This window comes from Diadema antillarum, unplaced genomic scaffold (assembly GCF_040938485.1).
Source record: "Diadema antillarum isolate AM-2024a unplaced genomic scaffold, OU_Dant_1.0 seq00000821_RagTag, whole genome shotgun sequence".
Lineage (NCBI taxonomy): Eukaryota > Metazoa > Echinodermata > Echinoidea > Diadematoida > Diadematidae > Diadema > Diadema antillarum.
This window is the reverse complement of record NW_027271698.1, coordinates 2964784-2983797: the sequence shown is the minus strand read 5'-3', so window position 1 is coordinate 2983797 and position 19014 is coordinate 2964784. Positions and strand designations below refer to the sequence as shown.

At 40.2% G+C, this 19014-nt stretch overlaps 1 protein-coding gene across 1 annotated transcript; it reads left to right on the top strand.

Annotated features, from left to right (window-relative positions):
• The first annotated feature begins 9676 nt into the window (after positions 1–9676).
• Positions 9677–18314, top strand: LOC139739937 (uncharacterized). Its single transcript, XM_071650537.1, has 9 exons — positions 9677–9740; positions 11046–11264; positions 12524–12678; positions 13008–13152; positions 14341–14517; positions 15426–15558; positions 15961–16118; positions 17236–17415; positions 18028–18314. Exons 1-9 carry the CDS (start codon positions 9677–9679, stop codon positions 18312–18314), a joined length of 1518 nt encoding a protein of 505 aa, XP_071506638.1.
• The last annotated feature ends 700 nt before the right edge of the window (positions 18315–19014 follow it).

The window sequence follows — 19014 nt, the reverse complement described above, 5'->3', positions numbered from 1 at the left end:
GGGGGGGGGGGGGGGGGCTTTGGGCTCTGGGCTCTGGGCTCAAAGTATGCCATAAAGGAGTGCCAGTATGTGTGTGAAGGACTTTTGCTTCCTCAAATTAGGAGGGTGTTTTTCACTCTTGTTGTCATTAGGGATGTAATTCTATGATTTTCCTATTATATTTTATTTATATTTTATCAGTACATCAGTGTAATCAGTACATTTGTGTAAGCTGGCAGGGTGAATTCATATGTGATGTAATACTTGCTCCCCGAGATATGGTCAAAGACAGACTTGAGCATAATTTTCTAAACCTGGTAAACCAGATGAAGTTCAAACTTAGGGGATATATGAAAGGAAACAAGCCAGTGATTTCATAGGGAAATTAAACATGCGGATATGTGGTAACAGACTTACATAAAAATTAAATGTTTAAATGAAGAGAAGTTGTTACTCACATAGTAAAAGAAGAGATATTGCACGAAGCTGCAGTCACTAAATCAGGGTGGTACCTCCAAGAATGATAACGTACCAAATGGTAATTAATTCATGGTCTCGGTCTTTTCAGTGACAAGAGAAGTTGCTACCACAAATAGTGGTGTTGCTGTTACCACCTCTATTACTGCTATTACCACTATTTATTCTTCAGCATGCAACACAGCTTCAACTACGAAATACTGCTGCCACTGCAACAACTGCTGAAAGTACAGTGATGAATACTTCTTGGTGTTTCTGCCAATACATCAGCAGTGACCTTATATCATTCTACCATCCACAAGAATGGACTGGTTTTGATCCTCACGCAGGGATTGGATGACCTCGCTTGTGTCATTCAATGTTTCTCGTTCCATCATTCTATGTTTGCCTGTCTTAGCAATGTTGATGTTGTGTGTTCTGTATTTCACTATGGCTGACCTGGTTGGTTGCAGGCCAGCAATATCAAGGGTTGCGGTATCCAGGATCACTGGATGTCATTGTTGACCGTCTTTTCCCGAAGATAAGAACATGACTAAATAGTCTCAGAGCCATCCTTTCCCGCTCTTCCATTAATCTACTTTCTCTTTGGGTGAGGATGACATGCTTGCTACGAAAGTGAGAAAAGGTGTACCCGCCCTCACCCCAGGCTTTTGAGATATCAGGTCAAAGGTCACTGTTACATTGTGAATGCTGTGGTTGCCATTTCTTCACTTGCTTGTGGCAGCAGTTTCCTTTTACAGCACCATTCACAAGTTCTTTCTCATGACTATATAGAGGAAATGGATGTTGAGAAATTCTTTTTTTTTTTTCGAAGATTAGTGACAGCATGTGACTATACAGAAAGTACGATGGAGTTGAATTTATGAAACCAACATGTAAATGCATGTAATCCTCACAAAATGCTTCACGAATAGCTCTCGACAAGATTGAGAAAAGGTTCACAAAGTGTCGGCAGAGTTCAGGCACAGTGGTATTCTCAGGGGAAAGCGAGCAGCTTCTTTCAAAGTTTGCTGAAGTTAAGTCGTGGAAAGTTCACAAATCAGACACTCGCCAGTTCATTGAGATAAGAGTCCTGAGGCTGAAGCATGTGCATTGGTGAAGTAAATTGAAATAATGGTGTGAAGAGGTCACTGAGAGGTAACAACAAGCCACTCTTGTACGCTTGTGTTGAGTTGCTGTTTGTATTTTGATTCTTATCAATTGTCTGAACAGGAAGTTAAGGAAAAGTAAAGTGGCAAATTGTGGTACTGTTTACATGTGGTTGCAGATTTCTGAGAGGTTAGAAAACCAGAAAAAGATTCCCGCTTGTCTTGTATCCCACAATGGAGAGCCATGGGCCATCTCATGGTTCTCTTGAGTAAATCGTTTGGCAATCATTGCACGGAGTAGAAAGTTGCAGTGCTTGGCATAAGCCAGCCAAGCAAAATAGCGGTTCTCAGCGAAAGACTCCTTTTCCAAGTCCATTCTGAAATTTTTGCTGCTATTGACAGAAGTGGCAGTGAAAAATCCTTCTGTCTCCTCAAGAATTTGGAAGTCATAGATCGGTACAGCTATGATCCTTGGCAGTGAGTCTTGGATCGCTAACCAGTCTAGAAAGAGTTTTCTTTTTTGTTCAGATCTATTTATGGTTTACTAAATCTGTCAGAGAAATGATTAGGAAGAAAACAGATTCAGTACCAGTGGTCTAACTTATATTTGAGACCACAAAATCAAGATCTCTTATCTGAGGGGGAACTGGAAATAAAATAACAAGATCTTGTACCCTTGCTCTGAAACTTAAAATGTGATTTTTAAACAGAGTAGCTTCCTATTTAAGTGCAAATGGCAGTGTGATATTCAACCCTGTCTCCATTGATTCTCCAACATCTCATTGATAGTAGAGTAATATCCAAAGCATCATGTAGTAGTCACTTAGAGTATCTATTTCTATCAAATTAGCTTAATTTGCCCATTTTAGCTCCTTTTTCTGAGACTATAGATGTAATAGAAGCTATACATGTTTTTTTTTTTTTAATTATAATAATGTTTTTTTTTTTACATTTAAAGAATGTGCCTGGCTATTAAAAGAGTGCAGCTAAAAATCATTGATGCGGTAGCTTACTCTTGAATAGAAATATGTAAAGAGCAATAAGTCTCAGAAATTCCCACATAATATAATCACTGTGTCTAAATCAGTTGTAATTGTAGTAGATGATGATTGTAAAAGAAACAAGTCCACTTCGTATCAGTTTAGTATGATTATACTTTATATGTTGCCATTCTTCAAGCAAGAGGTGCAACAGTGCCAAGAAGAAAATGCACCTTTTCCTTTCAAGAGCATCTTGTAGGGGAAACATTGGTATTTCAGCTTCTTTTTTAGTGTAGAGAGACACCAAGATGTAGTTATGTAGCAATGTGCTACACCAGTGTTGTACACCAGTATTGTACACCAGTGTTCTTCACCATTGTTCTACACCAATAAGGTGCAGCTCATTGGAAGAGATCATGGCAGGCCCTTGTGCTAAAATGAGTGATAAGATGGTGCTTAATTTGTAAACATTGACAGTATGACATTGTAGAAGCAAGATAAATAGCTCTTTCAATCTGTCATAAAATAGTAGTTTTTCCTGGCATGTTTCATTATTACTCTGTTCAAGAAGAAGCGAAGTAGCTGAACAGTGAAACTTGATGATCAGTAATTCTTTTTAAATTTGTTCTCTCTCATTGTAGGAGATTTTTATCGTTTACATCAAGGACGTTTGGATAAAAAGAAATTTGAGGAAATTGTGAAGAGGTTTGACTTTGTATCTTAACTTAGTTTTTCATCATCCTTTGAGTGTTACCAGGTAATTGTGCCTGCTTATTACAAGCTGCATGATTATGTTTGAACTCAAACTCAAAGAGATGAGCTTTGAAATGTTGAGTTGTTACAGTCCATGTTGTTTACCAAGTAAAGTTCTTTGAAAACAGAATACCTTTGCAGAGTTGTTATATCAGAGTATTGTGTGTAATTAATTTTGAACAAGTTTGTAAGCAGTTGTAATATAATCAGTGAGGAGATGTGAGAAATAATGACATTGTAAGACTAGAGAGAAGAGTGGTTGGCGAGAAAGCTTATACCATACCTGTGTATGTTGAATAAAATCAAGAAAGAGATATTGGAGGGGGGGGGGGGGGGGGGGGTCTGCAGCCCAGATACACACACACACACACACATACACATGCACACATATTAAAAATTTAGGTATCAAATCTGACATAATGTTCCACTTTCTCCATGGAGGGTTTCATAAAGCTGTTCATAGAGTTAAAAACAGTGGTCAGTTCTAATGTGCTATACTTATCAAAATTTCAATAATTCAGCAAAAGAACTAATCACCAGTCAGACTCATTCTTAAGTCGTTCGTAACTTTAAGAACAGCGTTATGAACCCCTCGTTCAACGTATTGCCACTCATAGCTAGCTCGCTTCACCGAAGAGGCTCTGAAGCCCCGTTTTAACAGAGCCTTGTTACCAGGTAGAGGGTAGAGTCCGGGTATTTTTTTTTCTTCCCAATGTTTCATGTTGCAAAATGTTCCTCGGACGTTGTTGCGGTAACTTCTGCCAAATTCTATCCTAGCCAGCTAGGGTAATTACGGCAACATCACCCAGACATTGCCCTGACATTACCCGGGTAACCCTTCTGTAAGAACGCAACTGCAGTAACATTCCGTTGTTACACTCAATACGCAGGTGCAACATTGCAGACAGAGAATAATTGACACACGCACACCAATCACGTGCATGAATTGTAACCTCTGGGCCCAGTTTTATCAAGAGATACAATTGATTATAAATTTTCTTACCACACAGGCTGCCATAGACTTATGATAGAAATCAACTACAGTGTTAGTGGGTGTATAAAATCTGTTAACTCTTCATGAATCAGGGCTCTGATCTTCATAGTTGAGATCAGTGATTGTAGGTTATATAATGATATAATATATATATGTAGATTATATATTGATTATATAGAGGTTTGGAAAGTTTGTAATATTTTTGTAAGAACAAGAAATATGATGAGTGAGATGCAATGTATACGCATGGAGTTGAAGTTTGGTTGCCTTCCCAATTTGCTGGTGTGTACAGCTCTGTGTCATGAAGCTCAATCGTGATTGAGGAGATTATGTTTCAACTTGTCTGGTGACCTGCCTATGTCTGGAAATTCAGTGGGAATATTTTGTTTGTTTGTTTGTGTTGTATGTATGTGTGTGTGTGTGTAAAGATAAAGCTAGGTGAGGAATAGCATAGTACGTACATGTAGGTCCTATACATCAGCGAGGTCGTAGATCTATGTTAAAAGTCATCTACACCAAAATATAATTGTTTTGATATCCAGTATCCCCACTAAATACTATTGTCAACTTCGGTCCACTTTTATGTTCTTTCATCCAGTGTCTTATGCGACAGATCGTTATCATGAAGTGTTTTTACTACAGGGCAATTCACTAGAGTTTGCAAGTTTGGCAGTTATCTCGATTCTGTGTACGTGTGAACGGTTGCAAAAAACCCCGAGTTTCCGAGCGCGATCGCTAACCCGCTAATTTGGAGCGTCTGACCGGTTGCGGGAAAAAAAAAAATCGAGTTTCCGAGCGCGCTCGGCAACCCGCTATTTTGCACATGTGAATGCGGCTAGTGGCATAGACGAGTGACGTACTCCAGTATTAGCGCGAGTAAGCGCTGACTTTGTTGCCAGAGTCGGCATTATTTTTGACGTTTTGACAGCATCTAGCATTCTGCTAAGCATTATTGGGCTGGGTTTTTATGCCTCCGCAACGAAGTGGCTGGAGGCATGTTTTCGGGTCGTCCGTCCGTCCGTCCGTCCGTCCCGTTTTGTTTTTGTCGATATCTCAAGAACCGTGTGGTGGTTTTACATCAAACTTTGTATGAGGGTATATCCTTGGGGGATAATACTTTGTGTGGATTTTAGGGTCACAGGGTCAAAGGTCAAAGGTCACAGGTTATTTTGTGAAAAAAAATGAAATTTCATGTTTTCCTCCATATCTCGCAAATGGTTCAAGGTATCGTCATGGAACTTAGTATATATGCTTGTACCGATAGGCAGTGATTTTCTAGGGAAGTTGGGGGTCATGGGTCAAAGGTCAGGGGGTCAAAGGTCAAGGTCAACTCCTCAAAATATCACTACTTTCCTTATATTTATGCAATGAATGAAGGTTTTGTTTTTTTTAACTTGATGTATACATGTATTACCCAATATATATTCTATGGGAAGTTTCTTGCCAAAAGGTCAAAGGTCAAAAGGTCAAAGGTCAAGTGAAAGTGCTGAATTGCACTTTTTCCTCCATATCTCAAAAGTAACTCAAGGTATCATCATGAAACTTACATATTTATGCATGTTCAACCTAACAGTGATTCTCTTTGGAACTTTGAGGTCAAAGGTCAAAGGCCAGGTTTAGATAATGCTATTTTCCCATTTGATACTGAAATTATACTTTTTCTCAATACCTTGAAAAATTACTCAATGCATAAACTTATAAAAGGGTCAAAAGTCAAGTAAAAATCATCAGTTCCCCAAATACCTGCACTCTGACATTTTAATCATTCATCCAATTGAACCTAGTTCTAGGAAAGTGAACATTCAGCACATTTGTGTCAAACCTGTCATTTTAATATTTTGCCAATTGTTTGAAACTGTCATCACACATTGTCAAGACATTGTACTATAGACCTATTAGGAGAACCATGCATTATGGCGGAGGCATATCAGTCGCCGTAGCGATATATCTAGTTTAAAGCATAATTCTAGCATTGCTACAGAAAGAAAATCTCCAGCTGTTTTGTGTACGGTGGTACCTCTTTTTGGTTGGTTTGTTAGTTTGTGAGCTGATTTTGGACGAAATTGACAATGAAAAGTAATGAAGACGTGTTTTGCGGGCTTTTTTATGGTGATTGAGCGCCACAGTGGTTGGGAGCATAGACTTTGAGGAATGTTTTTTTTTTTTTGCTCGTCAGCCGATGAGGCACCACAGTTAGTGGACACAATTTAGTATACCGTAATTTTAGGCCGCTTCAGGCGTAATCCCATGTTTTTTCGCTGGTCTCACTAAATGCGCTGCCGCCCGCGTTCGCGCTCCGGCCGCGCGTGCCTGCTCTTTCGAGCAATATTTATCTCGGGGGATTTCATCAAGCATATACATTTTGTCCGATTTCTTTTCAAATCAATCACAACTTTACGATTGAATGCAAATCCATCTTATAGAAAAGTTATGATTGAAATTAAAACGGAGAACTGCAATCAATCAAGCACACTTGCGATTTATTGTAGCTTTCAAGAGATTTGCGATTGATTGATTTCTATCACAAGTTTTTTAAGACAGGGCCCTGGATTTGGAGTATAGCTGAAATCATATTAACGCCAGCAGTGTCATGCATTTAGTGTGCGCAGTTTAGAACTCTTGACACTTGTTAATCTGGCAAGTTTTCGTGTATGGATCTTCGAGACTTTTTTTCCCATATTTTATTTTGTTTTGCAATTTCATATCAAATAAAACTTTGTGATTACTGGTACAAACTTGTGTCGATTGTATTCACGTACTGAGGATCGGAAATAATGCAGTGTCGATTTGTATATACATGAAAAAATCAACCCTAGCCAGCTGTCGTGATACTGCAGCCAAAGATCGTACACTCGTAAAGATCTGGCGTATATAGGCTTATACACTAGTTGAGTATTGCCCGAAGTCACGAAGGTGGTACAAATGAAACCATGGTTTAAACCATGGACAAAAACCATGGAGCGCTAAGTGTCGCATGGAATATTTCGTTACGAAATCAGACATTTCGTCGATGAAATGATTATTTTGTAACGAAATGACAACATTTTGTCACTAAATGAACATTTCGTCCACGAAATGATGATTTCGCTAACGAAATGGTCATTTTGTTGACGAAATGACCGATTTCGTTACGAAATATTCCGTGCGACACTTGGCGCTCCATGTTTTTTGTCCATGGTTTAAACCATGGTTTCATTTGTACCACCTTCGTGAATTCGGGCCATTGAGTGTACGATCTTTGCTGCAGCTAGCTAGCACTTCATTTATCAGCACAGTTGTATAGGATCCGCTAGCACAGAAGTAGAATACTTGCTCATCATCATCATCATCATCACTACACAGCTTCTACTATGTATACAAGCGCGCCGGAACACTTTGTTTTTGTTTTTGTTTTTTATTTTTATTTTGTTTCTATTTTTTTTTTTTTTTTTTGGGGGGGGGGGCAAATCTCGACGGGGACACATTATGTGACGGCGTGAAATCCTCGGCGAGGGAGCGAAGCGACCGAGCGGGGGTACCACGGTAGAGACTTTTTGTAGAAACATGAATACATAAGTCGCATATAGAGCATTTAAAAGCAAATTTCTGGGAAATTAAACATGGCGGAAAAAAAATAGTGTGAAGGACTGCGATTATGACATGCGCGGGTACATTGATGTGACGGTGTGAGATCCTCGGGGAGGGTGTGGGAGGGGAGTATCACGGTAGGGACTTTTCAATTTGTAAAAAAAAAAAAAAAAAAAAAAAAAACATTGTAAAAGTCGCGTTTACAGAGCATTTTAAATCAAATTTCATGGGAATTAAATGTAGTAAAACAAACATTACTGCGAAGGACCATCATCATAACTTATGAAAATTGTTCATTTTACCATTTGTATGGGCAGAGCGAGCGAGCCACTTTTACTTTGCCATTCGTCTGAAATTGATTCATTAAAAGCTTAAACGTGATCGCATTGTTCGAGCAATAAAAAAAGTTTCTTATGTTGCTAAAAAGCATAGAAGAAAGGGAAAATGTAAAGGCTACTAAAGGTATGTTTCAGGGGGAACACTCGAGGACGCGAGGCTACCATCTATAGACTAAATTTACTCATAAGTGAATATCAGTGTATAGATGTTATAACGTATATTAATAATGAATTACGATTTACGAAACTTGCATTTTCAGTTATGAAATTGACAACTTTTGGACAAGAAAATTGCCTTTTTTGTTAATTTTGGTCTTTAAATGGGGGGGGGGGCAAAAATCGTTTTGCCCCCCCCCCCCAAAAAAAAAAAAAAAAATTGGGGGGGGGGGGGGGGGCAAGTGCCACCCCTGCTGCCCCCCCCCCCCTTTCCGGCGCGCGCCTTGATACTAGGTATTATAAAATGGGTTCAAGAATGTAGCCAATTGGAAGCGCTGAAATGAGTCACGTGTGCGTGCATTAATTTTTACTATCATGCACGGCCTTGCAAAAAAGCGTAAAGTCACTGTCGAAGGCTCTGACGTAGGTACTCGATACTCTTTGGTATACGCTGTACAGTGTACTGTAATACTTGTACAACTATTATGCGTAAGGCGCGCACACGTACGTCGGCACGTTTTAGTTCGGTGCCCATGCTGCATGCTAGTATGCTGCACCCATGCCATGCCGGCCAGCGCCAATGCATGGACGCCCAAGCTAGTTTTTAGCGAGCATGGTACAACGTTGACAACGCGAACGTTCGCGGAACCCTACGCTAGGCGCCTAGAGGCTAGGCCGACCCTGCGTTAATGCCGCCTGACTGCTGTAGACTTTGCACTTGCAAAGATTGGTAAGATCGTTGTGTGTACCGGTATATCTTTTTGGCATCTATTTTGAGGTCTGTGTGGAGGACGTATTTATCTTCGGGAAAGTGGAGCACTGGTTTATAGATCTTTCTTAGTGGGATTTGGATGTACTTGAATCCCATTTTTGTGTTCCACGATCCAAGCAACGTCGAATCTTGTGTCGTGGGATTTGCGCGCTGCGCTAGCTAGCTCTAAAGTTAGCTCTATAAACTCGTGTTAGCTGCAATCAAGGCATCTCGGTGTGGGCACCAGCGGCCGGATCCTTGATCCTGACCTGGGAGCGAAGAATTCAATACTGTATCTATTCACGACAACGTTTTATACATCTCTGACTGAGGACAGTGACGAACTCTTGCTAGTACCAAGTGTACTGTGGACTGGAAAGGTGATAAATTACATACGGTTTTAAAAACGTTAACCACAGTCCATACAGCTACCGCTACTAACTTGTTACAGGTTAAAAACCAACGAAGGCCTCACAGGAGTCATCACTAACCGTTACATCAGTCTTCACCCAGTCATCACCCCGCATCCTTGAGAGTACTCAGCAGTATTAAAATCAACCCAAAGGCATCCTTCCCATCTCCCTACATCAGCGATGACACCAGATTCCCTGTTACTGTTCATCGTAACTGGCTTCATCATCGGCATCGATTGTGATAGTAAGGTCTTCTGTTTCTGACTGGCACGTCACTAGCTAAATTTACCATGTTAGATTGTTAGGAACTTAGTAGTACATAATAGTACTCTCAGGTCAATAGGAGCTACTGTAGAATCTATGTATTATATCAAAATAGTAGTAGGGCCTATGGACACAACAAGTCTAGTTCCATACCGTTCTAATGGCAGTCTACTTTTAATTTTACTTTAACTTGTGCTTGGCCTAGGGGGTTTCTACCTAGTAGTACATTTTGAAGGGCCCCTGAAATTTGATTTGTGTTGATTTTTGAAATATCATGGATACTCTCAACATCACTTTTGCGGTGAAATGAATATCTAGAAATATTCCATATATTTTTAACGATTTTCTTCTTCTATTTTTTCTTCAGATTACTTGGGAACGCCCACAAAAAAAAAAAAAAAAATCCTTCCAAACCATTATTCCTCTTATGACCTCATCTGTCAATCATTGCTAAAGTACTGAAATGTTTAACAAAAGACATTTGAATGCACCTTCCCCTCGACTCAGCATAACTTGCATGTTTCTGTGATATTAATGTGACTAACAAAAGACAATGATAAGAACTGTTTTAAAACTTCTCGACCATAGCCCAATTCAAAGCAGGCCCTACATCTTTAACACTACTGTAATCAGTGTTATCTGCTAAAACTCTAGTAGGCCTAGTAGATCTCGGCCTACAGTATACAGGTTGGTGTACCACTTAGTACAATACCGGTACACCTTCAATTTGTGACTAGGTCAAGTTGAGCAATGTTCTGCGTAATCGTCCCCTCTCCTATCCTATAAAGAGGCCAAACACTTATAGTCCCTCGGATGGGACATGAAGTGGAGGTCCCGTGTGTAAGAACGTCATACCTCATGCGGCCCGTAAAACAAAAGATTCCGCCCCATTCATTCATTCATTCATCGCAAAGAGCAAGATGTTTAACCCGGTGAAGTAGTCCCGCCTCACACCCAACTGGGCCCCATGAAAGACCAGATAGTGCTGCTGAATATTGATATGGAAAATCAAGCCGTTTTCTCAAATGGAAAATGAAACAAACAAACAAACAAACAAACATACCGGGTGTTTTTTAATTATGATGCAAAATTGAACAGAAGTCATGTTTGACCTCGTCTTTTATACATCTGTTTACCTGTCTCTTCTGGTTTTGCATATGGTAATGTTTTCTATGGTCTAACTACGTACAGTTTCAGTACAAACAAGAAAAAAAAAAAGTAATTGTGTAACATCGTGTTATTATTATTTATTTACCTGTATAATGCGCTGCGTTCCGCAACGCAGTCATCGATTTCGAAGATGCCGACCTGTTATTCGATACGGGTGAGTGGTCGAGCATTCACCTCGTAACCGAACCCACCGAGCAGTCTTACTTCGACGTTTTGCCGCCTCTGCCGGAAGCAACTGCTCAGAAATTTTTCCTCAGGTTTCGGGTCACTTCGGAGAGTGCTGCCCACGTCATCTTGGCTCAAGGCTCAAATCGTATCGACTCGTACCATATTGGTAAGCACAATACAATCATCTTTCAGCCGCTTTACGAAGCAGTTGTTATACGTGTATTGAATTTAGTCAAATAATTTTGAAGCAGCTACTGGGTATCATACTAGAAGTTATGAAATTTGCAGTGATAAAAGATGAGAAACAATGAAAGAAAAAAAAATCAAGAATAGCGACGAGCTGTGACTAAAATAGCACAGTTCTTTAAATCGTTTTTTATTCCCTTCTTTCTTAAAAAGTAGTGTTGTTCATCTTCTGCAGTATCATCTTCCAGGTGTTCTCAATTACACTCAGCAAAAAAAGAAAGTAGGGGCCTGAACACTTTGAAGTTCATATTTTCATAGAAAATTTGACTAAATATTAATGTTTCATATACCACTGTTAAAGGTCATTTAATTGGCTATCAACTGGTAGGTCAATAAAAAGGCAAACTTTACCCATGAGTGAACACATTCGTTTTTCTCTTCCAAATCACAAGACTTAAAATTGCAAAAATGGACAAGTTGTCATTCATACGTACATGTGCTCTTCCATGTAACAACGACTGCAAAAGACAATTCATTACAATAAAGAATACAAATTAAGTTTCAAAAATCATTCTATGATCTCTATAATGACTTTGTAGCCCGCAATGATAAAGAAAGGCGAAAAGAATAATGGAGAAAATTAAGAATCTTCTGTCAAATCAAAATTTAGATGGCAAGAAAGAGGTAATATAAATAAAAATGGTAGAAATTTCAAATCAAGAACTTTAATGATATGTGGTTCTTGAATTTGTCTTAGGAATTCTAAAATTCATAAATCAATAGAATGAAATAAAGATAGTCTGTCCATTTTATCACCTTTGCGGCCTACCTCCTGTGTCATCTGAAGTAAGATTCGACAGAAAACTCCCGTTTTTCCCCTTTAGTTTCTCAATTTGAGGATATAAAGAGAAGGGGACGAAAACTTATTGTTGCTCTTACATTCATGTCTCTCGTGTTGAATTGGTCTTTTGTTATCATTGCTATCTTAAAGGTTTTTTGAAAATGAACGACAAAATGTCAATTTCTGCAATCTTTACTTTTATGTCTTGTAGGATAAGCATCAATGTGTTCACTCTGCATGAAATGTCCCTTTGTATTATTCCTACCAGGTTGATATTGCCAATTAAATAAACTCTAATATGGTATATATGATACAATGATTTGATTAAAATGTTTTATGAGAAATAATTATGTTAGCTGAGTACAGACGTTATACTTAACATAATATTTGATTTTCAGTTTTCGGCGCGCACAGGAATAACTATGTGTCAATCAGGAAGTGCGTTAGCGACAGCTGCACCGAGATGGCTAGGGCTCTCATGCCGGACGCCGTCATTCTCGACAAGGCGCACGCATTCTGGATTGCCTACGACCACGATGACGGCCTCGTTCAAGTCAGTGACGTCATTTAACATGATAACAAATCATTTCAGTCAGCTGTGTGTTGCTGTTTTGTTTTTGTTTTTTGTATATCGATGTAAGCGTTTCATACTTCTTTTGAAAAAGGTTAATCAAATAATGGGGAAACCCTGCGGAAGAACAGGTAGATTCAGACTATTGATATCCATGTTTTTTATTCATCATTTCAACCAGACTATTTTTTTTTGTGTGCACATAACACGTCTGAAATGAAGTATAGCGCTCATTTACATAGCGTTGTTATTGTATTATGTTACGTCTTGTCTAATTAATGACACTGCACCACAATAATTTCTCCGAGCAGGCCGGCCGAGGAGGGGATAGCTTCCCTTACATCGAGTGGAAAGACCCGACTATAGTGCTGACAATTCGTGAGCTAGGAATTAGCACTTGGCACGGCAGTGTGGGCAACTGGTGGTTCCCAAAGACTTATGTCGACTCAAATTGTGGTAATTACCGACATTCAGAACTCTCCTTCACGTTCATAAGAAAAGCTTGACGAAGTTTGTCTCTAAAAACTGATCAAACTTATTTCGTCTGAGTTTTTAAATGGACATCATGTAATTGAAGGGTTATATGGGATCTGATCTGTCTCTAACGCGATTCCCCGCGGAGTTCTGGCTATACTTCGCACTTCCAGTAGTCTTGGTTTATTTATGTAGGCACCTTTCTTCCCCCCTCCCCCTTTGGCATTTCTATTTCCGCAAATTTTAATTAGGGACGTGGTACAGAGTGATTTTGCAATTGAGGAAAGGAACTTTCAGGAATGATGACTTTAATGATGATGGATATGATAATGGTGATGTTTCACAGAAACTGTCTGGCGCCATACATCTGTTTGGCAAACACTCAAAGGCGCAGAGTCCTCCAAGAGAGATAATAATTTAATGTCTGATGAAAAATGGGAGTGTCGACATTAGCAATAACCATAGTCATCATCGTCATCGTCATCAAAAAACAATACTACATGTAGTATAGTGCCTCTGGATACCGCTTTGGATGATTATTGTACGAATACTGTTTTACTGATCCAGAGGTAAGTCTTCATTAAAGACGAATGATAGTATTTTATTGCAATATTACACTACTGTAAGGCAAGTTTGTAATATTCTGCAAGTATTCTGTGGTTTTACACATTTTGCAAGCTGTCATGTCTGTAGCATTCGCCGAAAAAAAAAAACCAAAACAAAACAAAACTAGGGATGGTATTCGCAAACAGCTACGACAGTTCCTCGTGAATTTGTGCAGAACTTCTTCGTTCTGCACAAATAGAAATGAAGGTGATGATATGTTGTCATATCCGACCAGGAAAAAAAAAATCAAATTTTAAGGGTTAGCGAACTCAACAGAAGCATCGTACTGTTGGGGAGAGACCTTAGTACAGTAATGCATAATTTTGCTATTTTGACGACTACTTGGCCATCGAAATTTTCTGCGTGTCTGTCCGACTCCGATTTTCCGTCGTGATGTATCCGTCCGTTTCTCTCCTTCGCTCCTCCGTCACCCCGTCACATTCTCTTATTGCACTCATGGAGGATTATGCCGTACAGTTTATCGAATTCTATAGTGTATAAATTGTCCGTCTTTTCTGTTTCTTTCATGTCTGCCTGTTTTCCCATCTCCCTCTCTGGACCCAGGTTCCTTGATATACCACGTGGACAGCACATACTCCTACCGCTACACGCTACCTGTGATACCAGTCGAGTTTGCGATGGAATTCGAGTTTGAATTCTACGTCCAAGCCCTGGCTGATGCCCGCATTCTTCTGGCCTCCGAGGTCGGGCTGGCCGACAACGACGCAGCTTATGAGATAGGTCGGTTTGGTGAAACCCTTTTGGGGGTCCCAATATGTCGCAGAAACCTTGCAACACATTTTCCCTTCTTACATAGAAGAATTGTCTGAATTCGAAACAAACATAGAAGAGAGTCCATTGCCTAAGAAACGTAGTAGCCTACAACATTTACTCGTAATAACATTAAGAGCCACAACAGTGCGGCAGAATATGGTACACATATTATAGCCAAGGTCGTCAAAATGGTCGGAAGTCAATTTTGCTTCAAGAGCCCTAAAATTTTGCTGAGTGTAACATAATGTCGACATTGATATTGACAACTGAACTATCTGCAGTAATCAGCTATATATATTTATGTAATTCAGCCCGTGTTGCACCATTTTCATGTATAAGTTGGGTACCTCAATCATTTCCTTTTTCATTAACGTATGCAGCTCACTATCGTACTTCCATATAACATACTAGATTTGCCGTCATTTGCGGAAAATATAAATTATATTAGTGTCCATGTTTATCTCATATTCACAATTTATCAGTGTGTATATTGCTTTTTTAAAAAACACGACCAGAAGTACACACTCTTATGATTTACTCAGACTTTGTCCGTTATCCGCAAAACGTGCATTAGGGTGATTCTTAAATCGATTTATATTGTCCCTCGTGAGCCATAAATTTCAGTATCCTATTGACATCAACTGGAAAATACAGTTCAAAATGTCCAATATCTTCTTACAACAAAACGAAGCCCCCTATAATCGCCGTATTCTTCGCGGGCAGTATACGTGCTATCTCACCCAGATCCTATGGAACTTGATCATTGGATTCTCCATGTTCAGAGTAGAGCGTACTTAAAATTGCCCGTAATGATTTCCTTCGTATAAATTTCTAATTTCTTTTGTTGTTGTGTTTTCTTTGTCATTTTTTTTCAGTTATTGGTAGCTCGTCCAATACAGAATCCGAAATTCGACGATGTAACAACGCTGTGGAATGCTGCCCTGCCCTTCAAACAGCTTCCACGCCCGAGATTCTTAATGAGTGGAGCCAGACGAAATTCTTCATTAGGTACAAAACCTCCTAAGTGCGCTCGTGGGTTATCTGACTCTGATCCATGGTATCTGAAAATAACAACAGCAACAACAAAACAACAACAACAAACAACCGAACTGACAAACATAAACACAAACGGGAGTTTCACACATCCTCACATTTTGTCACATGTATCAACCTGGTACTCAATATAACAAATATGATTCTTCGTGCCTATTTGAACTTTTATGACATCAACAATTGTTGGAAGACTTTCCAAGGGTGGTAGGCCCTACTTGGAATCATTCAAAATCCACATGTAGCCTGTCTTGAACGGCGGGGGAAAGGTATAAAACCCATTACGACTTCAGAAACAAAATGCAATATCCCTAGCTGGTAGACTCGCCTCCTCTTCACTCATCTTTCTTTCCGTCGCAGATACCGCCGTGGTCTCATCAAAGTGTTTACGGACGTGGAGCAAATCCCATTCTTGACCTACGAAGACCCAACGCCGATCGCCGTGCGAGCCATCGCCTACTCCAGCGGGCCACACAACGACGCCACGTTCGAGTTTCCAGTTAAGGGAATCCTTATAGGTATGCATCGAGAAAACAAGCATCAACCACCAAATAGGGCCTACTTTTAGTCGCAAATTCATTTTCCTTGGTACTTTGAAGGCAAAGAGGAGCACTAACGATACTGGATAATGCTGTGGGCTTGTGAATGGAATACTAGTATCTCGGATTCGAGTGCAACCAACGCGTGCATCCGTGAACCAGGGCCCCATTTTCATAAAAAGTTACTATCATAGCACTCTTGCTGGAATGGCAATCGTCATGGTAACGACAAGAATCAAGCTTCCTGATTGGCTGTTGCTATGTGAAGTTGCCATTTCAGCCAGAGTTGCTATTCAAACATCTTTTATATCATGTTTCATCCGGCATGTCCCCTTCAACCCAGTTATAACCAGTGGTGCCTGGGAATGCTGAGGTAATGAAAATGACAAGGCCCTTTGTGAGAGGCCCTCCAGTGTATAAGACCGTATCATTTGGTATCACTATCAGACTAGTGTCAGTGGTACCATTTATTATGTGTACAACCAACCTGATTTGACCAAATGCAAATGAGATCAGAGGTGAAGTTAGGAAAGGCTCTCAAAGACATTCGCAGTGGGAAGTCACCTGGGGTAGATGACATTCCAATGAACTTAGGAAAGCAGCATAGAAGAGGGGACCTCTGGAAACTATGTAGATTGGAGAATCAACATACATGTAACATGATCAGATTGTTATACCCGAATACAAAAGTGAACCGTCACAAAAAACAACAACAACAAACAACATAACTCGCTTTAGTCTAGTATCTCAGGGAGGATCATTTAATTGTTTTCTTTACACTCTCATAAGTAACGGTTCGATCGAATCCCTTAAAAGCAGATGCAGTATACCCCTACTGGCCCTAGGCAAAACATTTCATCCCCTTGCCGTTACCCTCGGGCCTCTGAACGGAACTCACACCCGTTTGTCCCATGATTACTGACTTCTGTGGCCTCCTTACCTCGGCCTCCCTTCGTGGCTAGCATATTATTGTCTGCTCTATGTGGCACATGTTGGGAGTTTAGAGGGTGGTATCAAGGTTTACAACTTTTACTCGATGCTATCATATTTTGCGTAAAGATTGTAATGCCAATTTGTTATCATTTTTGCAAACCAGGCAACGTAGTATTCGAGACCAAACCGAGGTACAAATACCGCTACGACCTCCCGCTCGTTCCTGATCATAACAGTGGTGACATCGATTTGGAGTTCCTGGCCCGGGCTACCAGTAACGTCATGATCGGTCTCTCGCCTACCATCGCCAATGACGGATTAGATGGATGGTTCTATGAGATATGTAAGCCATTGTCTTAACGACGAAAACAAAGGGAAACTGACCAGAAATCAATTTATGTATGAAAACTAGAGCTAAGGAAATGGGATTCCATCAGGATTCGAACCCTAGACTTCTGGATTGCTAGACCGGTGCTCCCGTCTGAGCTATAGAAAGCCTTTGTCCAGTGTTAGTCCCAGAAGCCCTAATTCTCAATGCTCATGTGGTCAGAAGAATTGTAGTGCACATTGTTTTAGTACAGATATTTCTGCTCATGTTTCGCACTCGGTTGAAACTGTATTCATACAAGTGTATGCGTGTGTGTGTGTTTTCTCCAGTGTTGAACAAGGTATCGCTTATGGCAGCTTCAAAAGGGTATGATACACTTATGTTTCTAGCCATTCATAGGACATAGCTCGCGTGCTCTGTTCTTATTTGTATAGAGAGGTAGGTTGCTGAATTACCCTCAAAAACAGTAAATTTTCACGGAATTTCACAGCTCGAAGTAGGTCTAATTGTAAGTTATTTTTCCATAAATTTTCAACGAGTTACGACCGATTATCAGATTTTAGAGTAAAAAAGGCTGTGAGTGTATACCAATAAATTTTGATGTTCTTTCTTCTCGATTTACTCCAGTAATTGGCGGTCATGGCAACCGGAAGACCGTGATCCGCCGCTGCAAGTTGTGTTCAGGGGAGGTCCGACTCGACCACCATCCCCTGGACGTGCCCCTAGACGAGAACCAATTTATTTACTTCCGGATCACATATCGCGCGGGCACAATCACCTTGTATAGGCGGGATGATGCCTTTCCCATGATGGCGTACTCCGACCAGGATCCACTTACTATTAAAGACGTTGGCTTCACCACAAGGCACGGCATCACCATGACAGTACTCTTCCCTACCTGTAACATCTACTGAGAAGTCGGAAATTACTTCCACCTATTCTGACACTAGCGAAGACTTTGATTCACCCCCGAGTTTCTTCCGTATACAATGGCCTATATGGAGTGTAAATATACAACACAACATTACAGGCCCCCCTCGCCTTTCACTTCGAAGATTTGACGGATTTTGAAGCTTTGATTATTTAAAAATATCAATGCAGAAAACCTCACATAAAATGATGGTGATAACTTGTGGCTGATGACTGATGAGGATGGATTTTCCACGAAATCCATCCAACATAGAGGCTTGACATGGTTTCTTTTTGTCGACCTATTGATGGCTATATTTCCGTCTGCGCAGTTTCAACAAAGTCATACATTTGTGTGTGTGTGTGTGTGTGTGTGTAAAGTGAAAAGGGGGAAAACCTGCCCATAAGGATCCCATAGGAGAGACTAAGCAGACCCTCACTCCCCACCCACCTCTCCCTTCAAAACTTGAAGAATTGAAGTCAAAACAAGTTTCTTCACTCGGATAGCAAACATTGAAGCCATTGAATACCTTGGGTATGGGTCTCGGACGATTACCCCTCGGGCAATTACCCGGACCCTCCCCCTGGCCTTAATCCTAACCCTAATCCTGAACCTAATCCTAACCTTATCCCAAACTCTTAACCCTAACCCTAACCCTAACCCTAACCCTAATCTTTGCTCTAACCTTACCACTAACCAGTATT